Below are 22,263 nucleotides of genomic sequence, written 5' to 3'. Positions count from 1 at the left end.
TACTAATTGAAGGTCATATAGTTGCAAAAAATCTGTAATTGTATATGCGTCCCTGTCATTTTTATATTATTTATATACAATGTAGGGCCTACTAATATACTTAACAGAAATAAATATTTTCGTAAAATAAACTTCTGGAATTAAAAGGAGTTTAACACTGTAAATTTAAATTTAAATAATGTTCCAATTGTTAGCTGCTTCTTTTCCTTTTTTTTTTTTTACTTACGTTTTTTTACTTACGTTTTTTATCTAGAGTCTGTGATGAATACAATTAATGCTAGCATTAATGTTAGCATACTTTTTTTGGTCCTACATTAGACCCAGAATGAATTTAGAAATGAGCAAATTGACAGTAATATTACAGTTAACATAGGATGAATGAGAACCAACAGAACTTTAATGTATAATCAAGTAAATGATCTGCTAAAACACAGCCAAACAAGTCCTGTTATGCTTTAAATTACTCAATGGCTTTATTCCAATGAGAAATGGCAGTCTTTCGATCAATGACGTGTACTCTATCAGGACTTTGTTGAAGTCTGAAAAAATGCATCATAGATGAAAGTGGGTGTTGATAACAAACTTGAAGGCAAGGACCAGCGCTGACTGACAGGCTGATTTTATCTTAATGGTGTAAAACAAAGAAGGGTGTGTGGGAAGCCAGACTCACTAGAACCATGTAGCCTCCTTTAGTATACTAACACCCACTGTGCAAGTACAGTACACAGAAACCTAGTATATTAAATACCCAGTAAACGCTTGTCAACCAGACTTGATGGACTTGCTTGATGACGGTTGATTCACTGGGAAAACATGAGGAGGGCGGGGGAGGGGGAGGGGATCTTCCATATATCTGACCAATCAACATCATCAGTAGCAGAAAACTGTACACTCTAAAAAAATAGTTGAGTCAAAAGTAACCCAATTATGGATAAAAAATGGACCGATCCATTTATGGGTCAATTTGACCCAACTTTCTGGGTTGTTTTTTTACAAAAAATTTTTTTTACCCTAGTAAAGGATCTGACCAATATTTATGAGTTGTTTTACGCTGAAAGACCCATTTCTTGACTCAAAGTTGGGTCAACTCGACCCAAGTAGAGGATCGGTCCATTTTTGACCCATAGGTGGGTTATTTTTGACCCAACTGTTTTTAGAGTGTACATCGTAACGTACGGTTGGAGACAGTCCTCCAATAGGACTTGTACGGTTGGCAGTTTAGTTGACAATTGAGTTTTACTGATGAGAAAATACAATCAAAATGAAATAGTAAGTAAGTAAGCACACCAGTAGTCGGCTGTTGCCACGCAGCCCACTGCCAGGTCCACTGAGAGCAAATGGGGGTTCAGTGTCTTGCTCAAGAACACTTCAGCAAAGTCACCAAGGATGAAGATCAAACCCACAGCCTGGCGGTTGGGAGACGACCACTCTACCACTGAGCCATGCCACCCCATGAACAAAACAGATCATCTGTCCTATAGTATCTGTCCATGAAATATTTAACCTAACCCTAACCCTAGGTTCCCCTGACTATTTCAACTAGCTGTTTAGAGCTCTAAACAATAGTGAGTGTTGTCAAGTGAGCACGCTGTGGATGGTACCCTGCCAGTGACACTGTGCAGCAAATATGAGATAATATTTTCCTGCTACATTTTTTCTGAAGGTTGTCTTTCATTCCACACAGTAAATGTCTGTCACCATGCAGATTGCTGGCCTTTCTTTCTAGGCACAAGCCCGTGCAAAAACATCACTGGATGACCTCTTTGTGCTCTTCGGGGGGTGAAATTTGGGTGACAGGATGGAAAGCAGGGGATTTGGGAAGCGGGATGGGGTAACAGTCCGAGACACTCGATGTCATGGAAACAAGCCCTCTGCAGATGGTCACCTCTGATCTCCAAAGTCCAAACAATGCATTCCTTTATCTGCAGTATACTGTAAGCCTTACAGTGTGATGTTGAGAAAGCAAATGAGAATGTGTTCCAAATAACATGCTCATCTCAACCTAGACAATTGTCTTAATAGCCTTTCACTCGGGATTCTGGTAAGATACGGAAACCTGGAATTTACCTACGAGACTTTGGTCTGTTGCTATTGTTTTTAAATTATGTATTCTAAAGGCATATTAATTGATCAATTGGAATTGTGTTCACACATTTCATTTCATATGGCAAGCATAAACTCAAGAAGCAAGATGGCAATACATTTAAAATGCAAACAATACAATAAGAAAACAAAAAAATAAATGAATTAAATTAAAAGCTAGTGAGAAGAGATATGATATACGATATGATATGAGATATGACATGACAGCTAAAGGAAGATGTTGTTGGAGATGATCAGTGCTCCAAAGGCAAAGGGTTCCACAAGTCTGGATCATTATAACTAAAAGCACCTTCAGCTGATTTTGAATGTGCTGTACACGTGGCAGCACAATTAAGAGGCTTAAAAACAAGTAAAATCTTAACTCATTCACTGCCATTGACGTCAAAAGTTCATGTGAACTATTTCTATTAGTTGAACTTTTTTTTTTCATTGAATTTTTTTTTTAGGAAAACCTAGATTTTTTTGTATTGTACATTTATATCAGATATAAAATTATCATTCGATTAATTACGATTCAACTGCCCTTATTTTTATTTATGTTTTAAATTAGGCCCGTCAGGCGATTACAATTTGTAATTGTTATTAATCACATGACTTCACTTGTTAAATAACGATTAATCACAAATTTTATATCTGTTCTAAATTCACAATGGATTTTTTCTAGGTTTTCATACTCTTGCTAGCAAAAGTGGAGAAAAAAAAGTAAAACTAATAGAAATAGTTCAAATGAATTTTTGACGTCTATAGCCCTCATTGGCAGTGAATGAGTTAAAAAAAATTATATACTTACCTGAATCCAGTGAAGAGGCTTAAAAACTGGAGTGACGTATTTATACTCGTTTGTTTTTGTTATAATTCTAGCTTTTGTTTGTTGAGTGCTTGATTTGTTAACCCGGGGGGGGGGGGGGGGGGGGGGGATAGCATTACAGTAATCCAAACGACTAAAGATGAATACATGAACCAATTATTCAGTCTCTGAGACAGATAAAAGTGATCTAACTTTAGCTTCTTGGAAGTAGAAGAAATATCAATTTCAAAGTTGAGTGTCTCGTCTAAAATCACACCTACGGTAGGTTTCTGACGTGCTCACTGGGTTTTACACAAAAGGGAGTTAACAACGATGAAACCTGATGCCGCCGAGCCTTGGGGCCTACCAAGAAAATGGCTGTTTTGTCCTCGTTAAGTCGGAGAAAATTCGCCGTCATCCAGTGGTGGACTTCGCTAACTGGATGTCAACCCTAAAATTTTCTTTACAATAAAAATGTGACTTATAGTCTAAACACAACATTCTGATTAACACCACTTTTATTAAATATGAACTAAGCAGCGAAATCCACCCGTTTTTATCAATCTCAGGGACGGCCATTTTGCCACTTTCTGTCACCTGAAAATGACATCACAGTTGCTCAGGGCTCAGGTCATGAGCAATCACGACTCTACTTCAGATGTAACAAAGGGAACAGCTACTTTTTTACATAGGGCCAGGTAGTTTTGAAAAGTTTTGTTCTCTTAGTAAATAAAACTATCCTTTAAAAACTTCATTTTGTGTTTACATTATAGTGGGGGGAAGCTTTACAAAAAAATAGCAATTTGAGAAGGAGAAATACTTGACTGTCACAGAATTCTTTTTCGTCTTTTTTAAGATCCTTGATAACGTCCAGCCAACAACGAGAACATAATAAAGCATCATTCAACATCAGGCAATCTAAATCCTGTTAGCCATCCATACTCAGGTGGCTCTGTATGAACACAACTTGCACTCGGATTTCTGCTGACGTTGGTGTAGAAACAATTATAAGATTAAAAGAAGAGGCCACAGCAGAATTGTACGCAGGGTCAAATGTTTGGGTTAATGCTCCCCTTGGGCAGTCTCTTCTTGTGATTTCACCTTTCCTCTTATTGTTTTGCCTCGCTTTGCCATCTGCTTTAAAGATCTGTTTTGTGTTTCCCACAATTTAAACTTACAATATTATTTTTTTTTTAAACACTTACTTAGCCATAAATGACCTTAAACTAAACTATATTACGTCGTTATGTAACATGTCACCTGGCCATGTGACCAGCAAGTGTTTGAGGGGCTTTCCGCAAGCTCTTTAATTCATTCAACCAAACCAAAAATGGTTGTAGACTTGACTTTCTCTTGGAGTCATGAAAAGTGCCTGATGCCAGTTTTAGTTGTTTCTATTTAATGCATGCCATGTCCCCTTTCTCCAAACGATGATAGATTTTCTTCTAACTCGGGACTGTCTGGACTGGACTTTCCAAAAAGAGCTGTTCTTCCGCTCCTGGCTGAAAAATGGTCTAGAAATATGAAATGAAAACACATCGAAGGGGGAGTGGAAGAGTGAGAGGAAGCTGGGGGAAGGGCATGAGAAAAGTTGAGTTTCAACACTGGCGTCATTGATTAGTTGCTACAGCGTGTGTGCGCGCGAGCCGTGTGTGTGTAGTGTAGAAGTAAGTGCGAGAGAAATGGGCTCCTGCTCACCTTACTAGAATAAGTGGTAAAGTAAAGTTTTCCTGATATGCTTTCAGGAAGTTAGTGGAGCTATGTTATCTTTTGTAGTTGTTTTTGTTTTAGTAATAGAGCTTGAATTTGTTTAAAATGTCAAACTGTTTACCTCAGAACTAAACTGTAGGCATGTATCCCCCTCTTCAAACGGCATTTTAAATACCTAATTTACATGACAAAATTCAATCCATAACAATAAACAACCATATAAACATGAACTGAATGCAGTACTGTATGTATTTTGGGTATACAAACATAGTAGCCCGACTTTACTTCATGAATATATTATCGTAATAGTATAATCAGGTTTCATTGAGCTTTTGCTTGCAATGTGTTTTTATGACCACTAGAGGGTACTAAAATAAAAGATTGGTTCAGGTGATGTCTTCTTCTGCAACAGTATCCAGTGTATAATGTAGGAAGTAGTACTCTACCTGTCATATCATATAGTCTATAGAATAATAAAACCCGTAACAATATTGTAATTCTAACAATTGACGCTAAAATCTCCAATTAAATTTGAATGTACCATTGATATACTTGTGTCTGTGGCTCTCTCAATTTGTAAGGGCAGTCTTTTGACCTTAAGGATATTTATAGGTGATAAATGAACGAATGAATAAATGAATAGTAACTACTATGATTTTCTGTGACAATAAATCAATTAGAGTTTATTGTTAGAATTGTTGGGTAGAGTAGAAAGTGAGAGGGAGGTGAAGGGGCTACTTTCCCTGGAATCCAGAGGCCCTAAATGGGGTCCCCATGCATAGACAGTGGGTATGAGGGGAAATGCAAATGTTTATCATGGAGGCCACCTCCAACTGTATTTTCAAGATGTGATAGTAATCATATCTGCTTTGTGTAGATGAATTGATAATAATTCTAATGTGTAAAGAGCTTATTCCTTCTTATGTGTTTTCCTAAAAAACAAAACAATTTTGAAGTCAAATAATAACTAGTTGCCTCTTTAACTCATTCACTGCCATTGACAGCTAGAGACGTTAAAAAAAATCATTTTAACTATTTCTATTAGTTTAACATTTTTTTTCATTTTTGTTAACAAGAGTATGAAAACCTAGAGATTATTTTTTTGTTCATTTAGAACAGATATAAAATTTGTGATTAATCGTGAGTTAACTAGTGAAGTCATGCGATTAATTACGATTACAAATTCTAATCGCCTGATGCCCCTAATTTTTAATAATTTTTTCTTGTAAATTTTTTGAATAATCTTTATTTTTCTTTAAAGAAAAGATTATTTTAAAAAAGAGGGGCGTCAGGCGATTACAATTTTTTATCGTAATTAATCGCATGACTTCACGAACTCACGATTAATCACAAATTTTATATCTGTTCTAATACCATTAAAAATTCTAGGCTTTCATACTGTTGTTAACTAAAGTGGGAAAAAAAAATTTAACTAATAGAAATAGTTCAAATGAATTTTTGACGTCTATAGCCGTCAATGGCAGTGAATGAGTTAATAGCTATACTGTAATGTAATGAGAATCATATCCGGCAACACATCAGTGACTTGTGGAAGGTTGAAGCACAATAATGCTAGCATGGAGTAGATAAGAATGGTTCATATTTGGACACATTTTAAGGATGCGTCTCTAAGGTACTCTTCTATACTTTATGCTGTGATCTGCACTAATCAATCCCTAATGCAATGCCAGCAGACCACCCCGGACCTTTCAACCCCACCTCTCTGACTAATCCACAAGGATTCAAGCCAGAGACCGGTTTCCTCAGCCTCACTAAACCCATCATCTGCTCCACTAGAGGGTATCCGACCATGTATTAGTGTATTCTAACAACAATGGCAGCCTGGTTTCACCTTTCATACAATTAGTCACTTCAATAACCAGTTCTTGTCACGATGTCTGATGTTCCAGAAACTCATCTTGCAACCTCAAGTCGAGGGCGTTGAACGCGTGGTCTGGAATTGATCACAAACCACTCACACTCCTGAGGTTCAGGGTTCAAATCTCAGCTCCAACATTCTTGTGTGAATTGTGCGTGTTCTCTCAGTATTTGTGTGCGGTACTACAACTTCCTCACACATCCCTAAAACATGCATGATAGGTTAATTGAGAATTATGGTCTAAATTGTCAATAGTTGTGTTATCCGACTGGCAGTGACGAACAATCCAGGGTGCACAGCGTACACCAAGCAATCTTGGTTGGAAGAAATTGGCAGGTCATTCAATGACTAATCATTTATTGTTTAATTTGATGTTTTTTTGCTGATCTACATTAATGCTAGCAATGCTAGTAGGTAGCATGCACTTTGGCTTTACATTTACTTATTACATTTCACCTGTTAAATGCTAACTTTGTGTAAATTGCTTTTATGCAAGCTTGTTGGCATGACAAAGTCAATATGTAATATTAATTTAAGCATAAACTGAAAGCTTCTTTCTTTTTTTATTACCACAAAATGCTATCGCTCTTTGCACAATGAAATGAACCGCCATGATAGGTTTCCTACTGCTAAAAATGGTGCTGGGGACCAGTCAGGACTAACTGGTTTTCTGGATCCTTGGCCACCAATAAAACAAAACTGAACCTTTCAGAGTGGCCTTTTATTGTGGGCAGTCTAAAGCACACTGCCCTAATCATGGTGTCTAATCAGCATCTTGATATGGTACACCTGCGAGGTGGGATGGATTATTTCGGCAAAGCAGAAGCGCTCACTCTCAAAGATTTAGGCCCCGTCCACACGGAAGCCAGTTTCAATGTATCCTCACAAGTTTCTTACCGTTCAGGCCGTTTGTCCAAACGATGGAACGTTTCGGAGCTTTCGAAACCGGGCTCCAGAGTGGGAAGATTTCAATGGCGGACAGCCGTGTCGTAGTCGTTTTGCGTAGCCCCCTTAGCTTGCTTATGCTTTTGCAGCAAAAATATTTTGCTTCTTTATTCCCACGTTCAACAAGTGGTGTTGTACTTGAATCACCCGCCATTGTCACGTCTCCTGTGTTTGTCTTTTGATACATGCTTGTTCTGTAGATTGCAATAAAGTTAGGGGGGGGGGGGGGGGAGTGTTCGTCTTTTTCGCTGATTCTTCTTCTACGCTTTTTGTTAACTCCCCGTGGCTGCGCTACAGCGCCACTCCAGACTTGGCATATACATTACAGCCGTTAAACGTCCTCAGCGTCTTCTTTTGGACACGCAAGTCTTGAAATGCTTCTGTGTGTACGAGATTTGTTTGAGGAACGAAGCCGGCTTTGCTTCCGTCTGGACGGGGCCTTAAAATGGTTTGTGAACAATATTTGAGAGAAATTGTGATATTGTGAATGTGGAAGAAGTTTTAGTTCTGTGAGTTCATCATAAAAAAACGGGAGCAAAAAAAAAAAAAGTGTTGCGTTTATATTGTTGTTGAGTGTATATATGAAATATGGGACATTAAAAAGTGTAAATCACTTAAAACTGCATCAAATCAAATTACATGTATTCATATTTTATTTTTATGTACTGGACTGACAAGACAGAGCTCGGTTGTAAACCCACAGCTCCCTCTATGGGCATGTGGGAGTGCATATCAAGGGAAACAAAAATGTTGGACATTTGTTCTATAGTTTTAAAAACATGAATGATAATTTGGGTTATTGATGTGTAAACATACCCGACTGTATATGTCAGCTCTGTGATTGACTGGTGGTTTAGTGTATACCGTAGTCTGTTTCTCACACTATAATCTGCCCGTCCACCCGAGTGAAGAGACAAGGGAGTGAAAATCAGGTCTGCTGCGTTGTGGAGGGCCAGAGGAGGGGGAGTCACTAATTACAGAGAGAGGCGGGGGGCTAGAGAGGCAAAAGCGAGGGAGGTTAAAGAGCATGAGAGGAGATGGAGCAAGGACAGTGAGAAGGTCCAAGACTGTTCACTTGTTTTTTTCTGTTGGATCACTTCATATTGACTCTGCATATGTGAGTCACACTGCGTGCAGCTTGTTTGTTGTGGTCCATCTTTTTACACATCCAAACAAGATACTGGAAGAGGAGAATGGGAACTCCTTGCATCTCTCTCGTTCTTTTCCTACTCTTGTCCGCACCTGTACGGGCTCAATGGTGGTCTTTCATCTGGGCGAGCCCAAAGAGCAGCCCAAATCCCTCTCCTCCATCCGTAACTTCACAGAGCCCTTCGGACTCGCCAGGGACAACAGTGAGAGCGGGAATTGAGGATGAGACAACAGGGACCGCTTTCAATGGTGTGATGCAGACTGAGATGTCTATTGATAGCCCTGCAGGGTCTTTCCGGGGGATTCTACCTCCTGGTCCGATGATCAGTAATGCCAGATCCCATTTCAAACCACTGAAACGCTGGAAGAGTGGTGAGTGTACAAACTGGAGAGATAAAGACAGCTTTTCAATGCTTTTCATATCAATGTTGCATTCTGGGATTAAATTAATTATATGCAGGGTTGAGGAATCCAGGTCGAGAACGTAAAAACCCTAAATTAGCCACAGGTGCTTCCATTAAATAGGTGGAGACGAGCTTGATTACCAAGTAGAAGCACCTGTGGCTAAAGCCAATCTGTGGCAGGTTTTTTACTTTGTGGACTTGGAGTTGTATTATAAAGCAGATGTAGCACAAAGTAATTTCTGAATTGGAATTTTTCAGAGATTTGCTTCAAAATTTCACAGGCAGTTTTTCCCTCAGGGCATTGAATCTATCACAACTGGATTGTTCCGGTTGGCCTCGAAGATGCTCCGTCTCTCATCCCAACAAGCTTCATCAGTTCTAGCTAGTTAGGATTAAATTAGCCATGTGCTAGTGCTGCCCTAATCTGGATGAATGAGAACATTCACGGGCCATCCTTCCAATTACATATTGCAAGTGAACAATGATCACTTTTGATGGGATTTTTCCGATCAAGACCCAGGTTAGAAATTTGGCTCCTCACTGAGGATTGTCATGTACTGTTTAATATAGGACAAATTAAGAATATGAAACTGAAATGTCAATGGAAACGTCTTTTGCGTCTGCTTCAAAACACTTCAAAACATGATACTCTTAAGAACTGATGAGCCACTACAAATGGACCCTAAACAAAGCAAATTAAATTGTTGTAAAATAAAATAATCTGTCGGTGTAATAGCCGATTTATTGCATTAAAACAATATTTGATACTCTTCGAGAAGTAAATAGTTGAAGCATTTGATTGTGTTGAAAGTGCTGGCAAGATTCTGCATGCGGACTTCTCACTTTCTTGAAGGCCTTGCTTTTGCTCTGGTAGCACGCTGGTATGTGACATAGCCGTACCGTGATGTGTGTTGCACTAAATCTTTGGGAGTCTCGGGGGGAGTGGGCCAAACAGCAGGAGGCTTTTGTGCGGCATGACAGGGTCAAGGTGGGTTTAAAAGGTTATGTGCGGCAACACGGAGGGGGCGGGTTTTTATAAGTCTGGCCAAGCTGATCAAGCATTCATGTGGTCAACATGATGAGGATTATGTGGAGTTTGAGAGACTTTGAGGAGAACATGTAGCACAAAGTTGTCAAGGGTTTATGAAAAGTTGCAAATTCTGATTGAACTGACATTTGTTGAAAAAGGCTAATTAGTCTCCTGAATGGCCAAGATGTCGAGTTGGTGTTTTTTCTTTTACACATAAACAAAGTGAGTCATTTATTGAAGGAGAGAGCTTAGTGTCACATGATAATGCATCCATTCACTTTCATGATGATGGTGACTGAGGGTTAAAGTGACTGTTGGGATTTAGAATTTCGTAGTTATGTCGATTATGGCTATGGGGCAGCAGTCGGAGGGCCACCGATCATGTCCCGCTGCGGACAGTTGTTTAAAAGATGCCAGTCAGCTTCCTTAACTCATTCACTGCCATTGACGGCTATAGACGTCAAAAATTCAATGTAACTATTTTCTATTAGTTTAACATTTTCCCACTTTTGTTAACAAGAGTATGAAAACCTAGAATTTTTTTTATTGCATTAGAACAGATATAAAATTTGTGATTAATCGTGAGTTAACCAGTGAAGTCATGCAATTGACGATTAAAAATGGTAATCGCCTGACGCCCCTAATTTTTAATAATCTTTCCTTTAAAAAAATGTTTTTAAAAATTGGAAAAAATAATCATTGTTTTATTTATTTTTAAAGAAAAGATTAAATAAAAATTAGGGGTGTCAGGTGATTAAAATTTTTAATCTTAATTAATTGCAATACTTCACTAGTTAACGCATGATTAATCACAAATGTTATGTCTGTTCTAAATGTACAAAAAAAAATGTAGGCTTTCATACTCTTGTTGACAAGTGGAATTTTTTTTTAAACTAATAGAAATAGTTCAAATGAATTTATGACATCTATAGCCGTCAATGGCAGTGAATGAGTTAAGCAAGGCACAGCTGTCATCTCTCTTGTGTGTGATCTGGTTCGGTGTGGTGTGTAATTTCCCTCCTGAGTGTTTATAATAAATATAATGAATTATGAAGTAGAAGTGCAGATTGCATTATAACAGTTGTGTGTGATCGGGCCAAGCACGTGGATCCAATTGCCATAAGACAGGTAGGAAAGATCGAGATTAGCACTGTTCACCCCATCCACTCTGCTGATGGGTCAATGTCGAGACTGACTGTCATTATTACCCTGTTGACCGGGAAGGCGCTAAATCAGTGATCTCAAAGTTCGGTCCTTGAGGGCCTGAGTCCTTCCTGTTTTAGGTCCCGTCCACACGAAAGCCAGTTTCAATGTATCCTCACAAGTTTCTTACCGTTTAGGCCGTTTGTCCACACGATGGCGCGGTTTCGGAGCTTGAAACCGATCACTTTTGAAACCGGGCTCCAGAGTGGAAAGATTTCAAAATGCGCCCCGTACGCGTCCGTCTGGACATCATATGCGGGATACGGGGACGTAATGATCTCAGCTCGATGACCACGCGTTTTTGCAGATTGATGACGTATGCGCCAATTCTTGCGCGAACCGTCAGTCTGTCAACAACAATGGCGGATAGCCGTGTCGTAGTCGTTTTGCGCAGCCTCCTTAGCTTGCTTATACTTTTGCAGCAAAATATTTTGCTTCTTTATTCCCACGTTCAACATGCTGTGTTGTACTTGAATCACCCACCATTGTCACGTCTCCTGTGTTCATCTTTTTCATGTTGTTTTGATACATGCTAAGTAATGTTTGTGCTGTAGATTGCAATAAAGTTAGGGGGGGGGGGGAGTGTTCGTCTTCTTCGCTGATTCTTCTTCTACGCTTTCCGTTAACTCCCTGCGGCTGCGCTACAGCGCCACTCCAGACTTGGCATATATATTACAGCCGTTAAACGTCCTCAGCGTCTTCTTTTGGACACACGCAGGTCTTGAAATGCTTCTGTGTGTACAGGATTTGTTTGAGGAACGAAGCCAGCTTTGCTTCCGTCTGGACGGTGCCTAAGGCCTTCGAGAACCGAACTCTGACACTTGTGCGCTAAGCAATTGAAATTAGGTGAATCCTCGTCAATAATATGAAGAAAAAAGCAAGCTCTCATAAAGATTCAAAGGCAGATTGTATCAACGAAAATTACACTTGTCAATTAGCGTCAGTTGCATGTGACGCATGTGGTGGGCACACTGCATCTGTGGCTTGATATTGACGGAGCTTCACACAGCCTAGCTGGCAAGTCACGGGCAGAAAATGTCAATAATGGTGGATTGTGTAAATGACAAATCACAATTTTTGATCTACAGCAGCCTTCCCCAATCCTGGTCCTCGAGGGCTGGAGTCCTGCAGGTTTGAGATGTTTCCGTACTCCAACACACCTGATTTCTATAATCAGCTCATCAGCAAGCTCTGCATAAGCCTGATAACGATCCTGATCTTTAGAATCAGGCGCGGTGGATGACGGAAACATCTATGACCTTTGTTTTGTGTTTGCATGGTTTTTTTCAATTACTGTACCGTACATTAATTGCACATCTTCCCTTTTTGTGTCTTCGCATCTACATATGTAAAGCTGTACAGTATACTGTTTTGTGATTTGAGTTTGTATAAGAGGCACATCAGCTGCCATTCTCTCTTCCTCTATTGCATATCTACACACACACATTCACACTAAAGCCTCTAATCGGGTATGTTTCCAGTTGGCCAGGCTGATAAATGAGAGCGCCCCAAATCTTTGGAGTGTCTGGTGGAATCTGTAGCTTTTGTTCATATGGGTGAAAAAAAGTGTGTGTGGCCCCCATCTAGCACAATGACTTCAAGATTAAAAGGAGTTTTGGGGTTAACATTGGCCTCATTGGGATTGTTCATTTGTGATGCGCAAGGTTGAGGGGGGGGGGGGGGGGGATTAGGAGATGTTTTATGTCAATAATAAGACCTCACTTGGATAGCAACCGAGAATGTGTGTGCATGACTATAGGTATAAATACCGTAGCAGGGCTGACTGGAATGCTGAGGTGAGAGTTGCTCACTGTGGGAGACTTGCAGCTTGTAGAGAATTAAAAGGAATGTAGGGCCATCTATTCATACACGTATGCACAAAATAGTATAATTGCTAATGTCACACATAGTGAAATACTGTTTTGGAGGATTATGTCCTTCCATGGCAGAGCAGTGAAGCATAAACAGTGTCAGGATCAAATCAAGTCAAATAAAAGACAGGAAGATTCACAAGTTCTTCTTGTCATTTCACTCATCTGGTCAATGAACCTGCAGTAACCGCCGGGCCGTAGGGTGGCGCCATACCGCCCTCTAGCTGTCGCTTAGTGAATTGTTCAAGTCCGTCATTGTATGAAGAAAATGTAAACACTGCTCTGACACGGTTTTACTCCACATCTCAGGTTTTGCATTGTTTGTCTTGTCAGAGCAAAGCTCCGGAAGTCACCTGGACTTGACAGAGTTAATTGGCGTGCCCCTCCCTCCTTCTGTCTCCTTCACTCCTGGCTTTGAGGGCTTTCCAGCGTACAACTTTGGACCTGAAGCCAACATAGGCAGGCTCACCAAGACCTTTGTGCCAGGCCCGTTCTACATCGACTTTGCCATCATTGTCACGGTAACACAGTTTGAATTGAAATATGGATTTGAAATGCTCCCTAACAAAACAGAAGGCCATATTTAAATTTTCGAGAAATAATGGTCAAGAAGCCTAAGAAAATTGTGCCCCCTTGTGGTATTGTTGCTTTTTAATTTTCTGCATTTCTTTTTGCATCATTGCTGCCTGTCTTCCATTTAATTTTGTTAATTCATTTAGTTTAGTCTTCTCTGCTTAGCTCTACTTGATTTTGTTCAAAAGTTTGATTAATTTGATACAAGTACACACAGAAATGATTGATCATTGTTGTTCATGTTGTGCATTATGGTAAGTTGTGCAGGTTGCCATTAATTATAATGTAGACTTAGATTTTATATTTCCTCTTATTAGATCCGTCCAGCAAGCCAGAGAGGAGGCATGCTCTTCGCCATCACAGATACTCGTCAAAAGGTGGTTGAGTTGGGCTTAGCGCTCACCCCAGTCCACGCAGGTCTTCAGAATATCTTATTATACTACACTGACAATGAGCAGCCATCCCATAGCCAGAAAGCTGCAGCCTTCAGTGTCCCAGAAATGACGGATCAGTGGACACGCTTCACTGTAAGTTGTAGTAAGATATTATATGAGAAGTTAAACTGAAGTAAAATCTGTAATCTGTACATTTATTTTGACAGAATTAGAACAACTAACATGATAACTAATGGTGACAAATGCCTCAAACGAATATTTGCTCAACAAAACATTTATTTTCGTAATTATGATTGTATTCATCTTATACTATTTAAGTCAGGACTGTGTCTTTTGGACATGATAGGTTGTGGTGGAGCGCAATGAGGTGCGTCTCTACATGGACTGTGGCGAAGCCGAGAGGACCACCTTCCATCGAAGGCCAGAAAGACTCGCTTTCTCACACAACTCTGGCATTTTTGTTGCAAATGCAGGGAGCACAGGGCTTGAGAAGTTTGTGGTAAGTGGAAAATGTTTAATGTACTATAAATGCTGTTGACATTGTATATGTAAACATTTATTGAACTGATTTATGCTACATATGCATACATATGTATGAAGTATTTAGGAGATAATAGACTATTCTACTACTACTCTTGAGGGTATGCTACCTGTTTAATATTCAGACCAAACCGACCAAAAAATGTCATGACCACCAAAGATCTTCAGGAATGCAATTGCGTCGATTTGTTGACATTTTTGAGGATCAAACATAGAGAGGAAGTAACTGGGGAGGTGAGTGTGTTGTCATGTGGAAAGGGGGAGCGAATGAGGGAGTAAGATGATGATAGTGGATGAGGAAGTACATGCCATTAAGACTTAGTTTAGGTCTGCTCAAAGGGGCTTGTGCTTTGAACCATGATGATACCTCGATATATATATATATATATATTTTTTTTAAATGACGTTAACGCAAAACAGATTTTTATTCCACAACCTCTTGAGGCTGAGATTAGTAGGAGAGACACTTTCAATACACAGTGGTCACAAAGTAACCACACGTCACGGTTGCCTTACTGTTGTTGTAAAAAAAACTCTGTAATTGTCAATTCATTCTATTTTGTGGCGTGTAGAATGTGGATCAAAAGCATCACAACACCATCATCCAGTATGGAATATGGGTCCACGTGTGAGTGTGTTCTAGTGCGTGCGTGTATCATGAGCATGAGCATATCTGTCATGTCATGGGAACTAATGTGTGTTCCTGACTAATGGAATGGACAGTTATCTCTCTTTTCCTCAAAGTTGAGTTGTATATTGTGATATCAGCTTGTGAATTGTCATTCACTATGTGAGGTGTTTTCCTTGACGAGAGACTAGATTAGTACGTACTAAATATAATAAGCGAAATCAATGGTTGTGTAGTCCAACTACTCAGAATTGAAGTGGGTCCCCATATTTTTTCCTACAGGGATCCATTCAGCAGCTGGTTATCAAAGATGACCCCAGGGCAGCCGAGGAGCAGTGTGAGGATGACGATCCTGATGTGAGCAATACACACACTATAGGCCTGTACAATATGTTTACAGTAGTCCTCTCTGTAGCCAGACAACCTGACTCAATAAATAAAATTATCATTCACTAAATAAGAAAAGTAAGAGCACATCATGGGTAATTGAAAATTGGAATTAAAAAAATGAATTATTCAATGCTTTTGTTTAATTTTTCAAGTCCTAAATGACAGTCATTTGAAATGTTTTGTGTAAATATTATCTATCAATAACACTGTGTTCGGGTGCTTGGGACCATAATACTGTAGAATGTTTACTTTTTTCTGAATGGCTATTTTAAGCCCTTCCACAGTTAACTATAGGCATATAATGATAAAACCTTACCTTTGACACAATCGCCATGTCATTTCTTATGAAATATGAGTTATTTCGGTGGCTATTTTTCTTACCCGGAAGTCAAACGCTCGGTTCAGTAAAACCCCGCCTCTCCCCCTGTGGCTGCCGCGCGACGCACACGAAACATACACATAGGTTTTAAGGCGATTTTTAAAATGGACTCTAAATTTAACGGGCTGCTAGGTCTCTGCGTTTGGTCACGCAAGCCATCAATTTGAAACAAAACTGGTCCTTGTCGCAAGAAATCGTGGAAGAGGAGCGGAGCAGAGAGGTTAGAGGAAATTTTATTTCATTAGCGCAAATGTTTTACTTGTAGTTAACACCAGTGTCAGCCAATGGATTTTTAGACCGCCAAATGTCATTTCATTGCATTTTGGCATTCAAATGTGAAGAATAATTAATTGCTTTGAATTCATTTGGACAGAATGTTTATTGATAAAGGCTACTTTTGTCATTATCCCATGGAGGGAGGTCTCAGAGAAAGTGGGCGTGCGTTTAGTCCGCAGAGGCGATGCGGGGGTGGGGCCGCACGCAATGACGTCAAACCGTGCCAACAGCTCGTTTTCTCAGGTTGGGAGGGGCTGGTGCTCGGAGAGCAGAATAACCTAGAATTTCTCATGCAGGGGCGAATGAAGGAAAAGACAACTTGGTCATGTTTTTGGTGAGGAATTAGCATTTTAACATGGCTAAAAGCTCCAAAAAGTAGATTTTTCATGTTGCAGTATGAATATAAATGTTCGATGAGGATGTGTTAACGAGCTTTCTTCCAATAACTGATTAAGTACAATGCTAGTAACTGTACTGCACTGCAATTATTGTTTGCTTGAATAATTTCCCCTCAAGTTTGTTTTCCCTTTACATGATGCAATTGTTGAAGGCTTCTGGGTATGCCAGTGGTGATGATGATGGCCTGGATGACAGAGAGACAGAGGAAGGAATGATGAAGAAAACAGAGGGAAGGAAACATGGAGCAGCACAGGTAATTAAAATATTTGTTTTTGTGTTACAGTCTATGTTATTGTAGGTGAGTCATGTCAATTGAATTGAATTTCGATGTGCAAAAAAATAAAAACCTAACTTCCCCCAAATTAATTAAAAAAATAGCTGCCATGCTGAACATCATTATTCGTCATTACTTACATTGTTACTGAAGCATGGAAGCCATTTTGTGAAATTCAGCTTGTTTATACAAGCTTGCGCATGCATGGCTGATTCTGCCACTGCCGCTGAATAAGACTTTTTACCATGCACTGGTTTTATCAAAAGGACCCACATCCAAGTAAATATGTGCCTGTTTGTCATCTTTCTTCCTCCCACATGTGGGAAGTCAGGCTAACCCTAAACTTCCTGTCAACCACCCTGCCCTTGAACCTCAACAGAAGTCCTTCAAAAGAAGTTCTATCATTCAGGAATCAGGGATACTTTATTGCCACAAAGTGTTAGCTCCCACGATACGTTTCACTCAAAAGGAGGGAAATTTTAAGCTTGAGAAAAAACATTATTCCAATAGAAATGTGCACAAGCCACAATATTGTAATAATAAAGGCCTGCTACACAATAACACAATTATAATTGCAGTTCCTGTAGAAATTGTAGGTGAATTACGAGAGATGTTGTCACTGAATTAGAAAGACGATGGAATGGTTTGAAAGAGGACTATAAAGCTGGTTTGCAATATTTTATGAGTGATTCCCAAAGTTATGGTGGTACTATCCAAAATGGGTCCCAGTTTGTAAGCTGTTTTTAATAGCCGTATCGTACGTCCTCTTTGATTTTGTGTCCTTTATTAACTTTTACATTCCTGTTCCAATATTGTCATTGTATTTCTATATCTTTTTTTTATTCAGTTGGAAAAATGGGTGGAATGGAATTCAAAGCGTTCACTCAGTCTGTTAAGAAATGTCAATACTGATCAAACTGTTTAGTTTTATGCACTTTTATAGAATAACAAACTGTAAATGAGTTTTCCACACCGATAACTTCTTGCAGGAAAACACTGTTCCGCTAAGAGCGCCACCCACAAAGGCTCCAACGTTGGAGAGTGACGAATATTCAAGTCACCACAACTCAATGGAGGCCAATGAAGAAATCTTGCTAAAAGGTTAAATGATGTCTTGGTGGAGTTTGTTTTTGTTGTACCTCCCCATATAATTCAAATTATTTAATATTTCATAATTATCACAATGAATCTGATCAGTCGTGATGACTGTTAATGTATCAATTGTGCCAGTATTGTGGTCATAATTTTATAAATTATCATCTTCAGGGACGCAGCAAACAGATGAGCCAGGGGAATCATCTGAAGATGTCAGTTCAGATTAATGACTATTGTTTCAATCCATGCTTTATTGTGTCTTTATCAGCAGTAAAACTCTGTGAACATTTAACACGTAGGTTCTTGTCAAGCACTCTTTGAAAGGCGAGCCAGGGGACCCCGGACCACCAGGCTTACCTGGGCCCACTCTCCCACCGAGGCAAACTGAGCCAGGGTCAAGGGGTCCACAAGGACCAACAGGAATCCCCGGAAAGCCAGGGAGAGATGGACAGCAGGTTAGTGCTTTACAGATCTCCACCATAATTCATATACATTTCACTTACAGTACCTTCACCAAATATTTTACAGGGAGTGAAGGGGGACAACGGAAAAGCAGTAAGATTTTTATTATTGTATTTTTCAGACTATAAGTCATGAAGAAGAAAAAACATTCTGGTACTGGACCATAAGTTACATTTTGAGGGGATTTGTCTTACAAAAAAATGATGCCAAGAGCACAGACTTGCACCAAAAATCCTGATTTCCTAATCATGTTGACGGCAGCAAAAGAGTTCCCCTCGTTCTTGAAACTTACACTTCTAACTATGGAAAAGTTGTTCTTACTAGTTTAAAATGGTTTACTGTAACTAGAATTGTGTGTCATATTGTAGCAAGATTAGAATTTTTGGATTAGAATAAATCATTGAATATAATCGTGCGCACTCCATTTTAGAACGGTGCGGAAAATGCACCAAAAGTAATTGCCAACCACTTTAAGAAAGTAAATGAAGAAATGGAAGAAGAAAAAGAAGACAAAGGAACCGAAGAAGAAGTAGTAGTCATGGCAACTAATGTGATGTCCGTCCTCAGTTTGCTGCTGACTCTCACAGAAACAAACCAAACCAGCTAGCTCACTAGTTTAGCATCCGCCACAACAACAGCACCAAAAGGCAGGAAAATCAACCAGGATTCTACCTTTTGGTCACAATGCGACTTGAAGTTCTTTTTAAGGTAAAAAATCAAATAAAAACGTTTTTGTAGTTAGATGTGGAAGTTTCGAATCCAACCGGAAGTCATTTGTTGCCGTCAACACAATTGGGGAACAGGGATTTTGGGTGCGAGTCTGACCTCCAATTGTAGCTTATACTTATAGTCCGAAAAATACGGTACTTCTTGGTTTGTGTTATTATCAGTAATTAAACTTTTTATTTTTATTTTTTATTTTTTATTTTAGGGTCAGAGGGGACCTCAAGGATTTCCAGGTTTGAATGGAGATGCTGGAGTCAAAGGAGATAAGGTATAGTTAATTGACGGTCATTTATGTCCTATGCACTTTTGTTTACTCCAACAACTCCCAGCATGTTGTTCTGTCTTTCTTTGCCCTCCTGAGAAAATTCACCAAAATTGTCTTAGACTACCTGCGCCAACAATTAGACATGGTTGTATAGTTTCGACAAATTTTTGCCACCAAATTATCAGTCCCACCCTCAGTGGACCAAAACTTATAGCATGGTGCAGATAGCGATGAACCATATTCCAAAACAGGCAAATCAAGGCTTGCGCCATCATGAAAGTCGGGGTACGCTAGCATTTATGTATGCACCGTCTACCAAAATAGAGTCCATAGTCGTTGTCAAGCCGATTCAAGTCGTTGAAGGGAGACTCACTATCACACCTTGAAAGCCCCTTTCCCAAAAGATTACTCACTTTTTTAATTTTCTCATCTTGACATCCCTACCTCCAGGGGGACCCTGGAGTTGGTTTACCAGGCCCACCGGGACTACCTGGGCCTCCTGGACCCCCAAGATCACGCAGTGTATCTGTAAGTATTGTTAGCGGAGTACTATTGTAATCAAATCCCTTTTTGTAATGCGTTATGGCAAGGCTGTTTGATACTTGATCAATTTGAAATATCATCAAACGACTAACATCTGTTGACTGTTTGTATGCGTTTGTGCATGTGTGTTCTGTGTCGCTCTGTAGTACGGAGAAGATGCGCTGGGTTCTGGGTTTGAGGACCTGGACAGTGATACTGAACTGATTAGGGTAAAGGTAGAACTGTGATGTACAGTCGACAAAGTTGATCACCGGCACAATTGAGTAAATGTAACTGTGGTCCCCAGGGTCCTCCTGGACCACCTGGGCCTCCAGGACCACCCGGTCACTCTGGTACCAACCCTTCATCAGCTGACATTGCTGAGGGCTTCTCTCACTCGTATGCTGGGCCACTTGGTGCGCCAGGTAAAGATGGACTTAAAGGCCAGCCGGGAATACCAGTAAGTCACTTAAAAATTCGAATGTATATTTTTTAAATCTGACAATATTTTTAAAGAGAAGAAGAGATACACAAATCAGATAATAACATAGGTCATGTTTTGTACAAGAATATAATTCTTCAATTTGCCTTTCATGGGTTATTGTTAAAAGCAGAAAGAAATCCAACAATATATTTTTTATAATTTATGTATCTATATGATTTTCAGCTGCTGATTACTTACATCTATAAAATATTTAACATAAAAAATTAAAAAAATAATAATAATAATTGCATCTGCCTGGGTGTGCTCATTAGTAGCCACCGTTTTTTGTTGGTTTTTTTTGCAGTCGTGAAAGTGTAAATTTGTGACATTTGTTTGACAGTTCTGGTTTATTATACAGCTTTATTTACTTTGAAAAGCATACCACGTCAAACTGCATATCATCATTGTCAGACCGAATCTATGTCAATGTCTACATTTTAGAAAAGAAAAAAAGCCTTCTTGCTTGAGTCACCAAACACCTTCCAGGGTTAGGGTTAATACAATACCACCCAAAATCATCGCTAATTTAATGCACTATAAAATTGCTAATTTATTACGGCGAGTATGCTGCCATCCACGTCATTCTGTGCTTGCGCTGGCAACAAAAAGCCTTTAATATTCCCAAAAAAGCAAATCAAAGAGGTTATGTCATCTTCCAAAACTCAAAGGTCAATGGTTTTGAGTGATGGGTGATGCAATATATGAAGCATTTAGCTGATTAAGCAGTTTAATAGAAGGAAATAAATCTTCACACACACACACACACAGTTCAGTGCACCAAAGCATGACAGTGATCCATTTTTAACATAAAACAAGCTTACTAAAATGTATCTAATCTACTTTTACTCGCTATAGTCTAAAAACATTCAGACTCGAGAATCTGGATGCATAATTAAATATGTATACTTTTACTGTTGTTAAATGTGTTGTTCTAACTCTTCTTTTACTTAAGTGTTTAAGTTATGCACAATCAAATTGCTACTCTTTCTTTCTTCATCTCTCGTCATCACCAATATGCCAACTCCTCAATCTTGTTGTCCACTTTCGAACAATTGCTCCTCCTCTCCACTCTGTTTCAGATGTTTAAGGATTGGTTTAGTGGTTCTGGGTCTGGTGGTTCAGGTTTGAGCACAGAGTTGTACTCTGACCTTGGCTCTGGTTTCAGTTCTGATTCTGAGTCCAGTTTTGCTTCGGGGTCTGGGCTTGACTTCGGCTCTGCTTGGGTATCGGGCGAGGTATATATTTCTTGGTTTGCTTGGTAAACCAGCAAACCCTAACGCAGTGTTACAGTCAAAAGCCACTGCACCGAGTCAGCGTCGTTTATCTTTCAGATGCTAGTTTGAGGTAATAAAAGTGACAATTATATTTGTTTATAAATATTGTCATAAAGGAATAAAGACGTCCTTGACTCAGTCCTCTGGCTACTGACTGTTCACTCTCTTACAATGGGGTATTAACTTGTGGCTGACAGCTGGGGGGTTTTGTGCCTGAAGTGGTCTGCATCCATGCAGATGTGTGCAAACCAACATCACGTCTCGTCCCTGTGATGATCCAACTGGTTTGCCATTATCTGCTAAATGACTTCACTTCAATGGAGCTTTGCACAAACATGCATGCTATCACAATTTGTGAATCACTTTTGCTTCTCTTATTCAATATTTGTGCAAAAATCTTTTCTTTTTTTAAAAAATATCTTATGTTCTCAGTGAACACATTGTTCTAAGGCATACAGAAAATAAAACAATATAACATAATTAAATATTTAAGTCTGCCT

General features: G+C 39.4%; 1 protein-coding gene across 9 annotated transcripts in view; it reads left to right on the top strand.

Annotated features, from left to right (window-relative positions):
- Window positions 1-22,263, top strand: part of col15a1b (collagen, type XV, alpha 1b) — a 43,148-nt gene that overhangs the window by 6,130 nt on the left and 14,755 nt on the right. For 3 of the 9 annotated variants that reach the window (XM_077559083.1, XM_077559081.1, XM_077559079.1), the window contains exons 1-14: window positions 8,438-8,945; window positions 13,415-13,602; window positions 13,972-14,181; window positions 14,396-14,548; window positions 15,500-15,574; window positions 16,813-16,914; window positions 17,925-18,036; window positions 18,202-18,242; window positions 18,330-18,485; window positions 18,559-18,585; window positions 19,424-19,486; window positions 19,934-20,011; window positions 20,173-20,241; window positions 20,313-20,465. In XM_077559083.1, the coding sequence (XP_077415209.1) occupies window positions 8,618-8,945; window positions 13,415-13,602; window positions 13,972-14,181; window positions 14,396-14,548; window positions 15,500-15,574; window positions 16,813-16,914; window positions 17,925-18,036; window positions 18,202-18,242; window positions 18,330-18,485; window positions 18,559-18,585; window positions 19,424-19,486; window positions 19,934-20,011; window positions 20,173-20,241; window positions 20,313-20,465 (1,755 nt within the window). In that variant the 5' untranslated portion in view covers window positions 8,438-8,617. Of the gene's footprint in view, window positions 1-8,437; window positions 8,946-9,810; window positions 9,859-13,414; window positions 13,603-13,971; window positions 14,182-14,395; window positions 14,549-15,499; window positions 15,575-16,812; window positions 16,915-17,924; window positions 18,037-18,201; window positions 18,243-18,329; window positions 18,486-18,558; window positions 18,586-19,423; window positions 19,487-19,933; window positions 20,012-20,172; window positions 20,242-20,312; window positions 20,466-22,263 lie in introns of those variants that run through there. The other 6 variants (XM_077559086.1, XM_077559085.1, XM_077559080.1 and 3 more) reach the window with 5 other exon arrangements.

This window comes from Vanacampus margaritifer, chromosome 2, assembly GCF_051991255.1.
Source record: "Vanacampus margaritifer isolate UIUO_Vmar chromosome 2, RoL_Vmar_1.0, whole genome shotgun sequence".
Taxonomy (NCBI): domain Eukaryota; kingdom Metazoa; phylum Chordata; class Actinopteri; order Syngnathiformes; family Syngnathidae; genus Vanacampus; species Vanacampus margaritifer.
The sequence above is the reverse complement of the archived record's forward strand: the minus strand, read 5'-3'. Positions and strand labels throughout refer to the sequence as shown.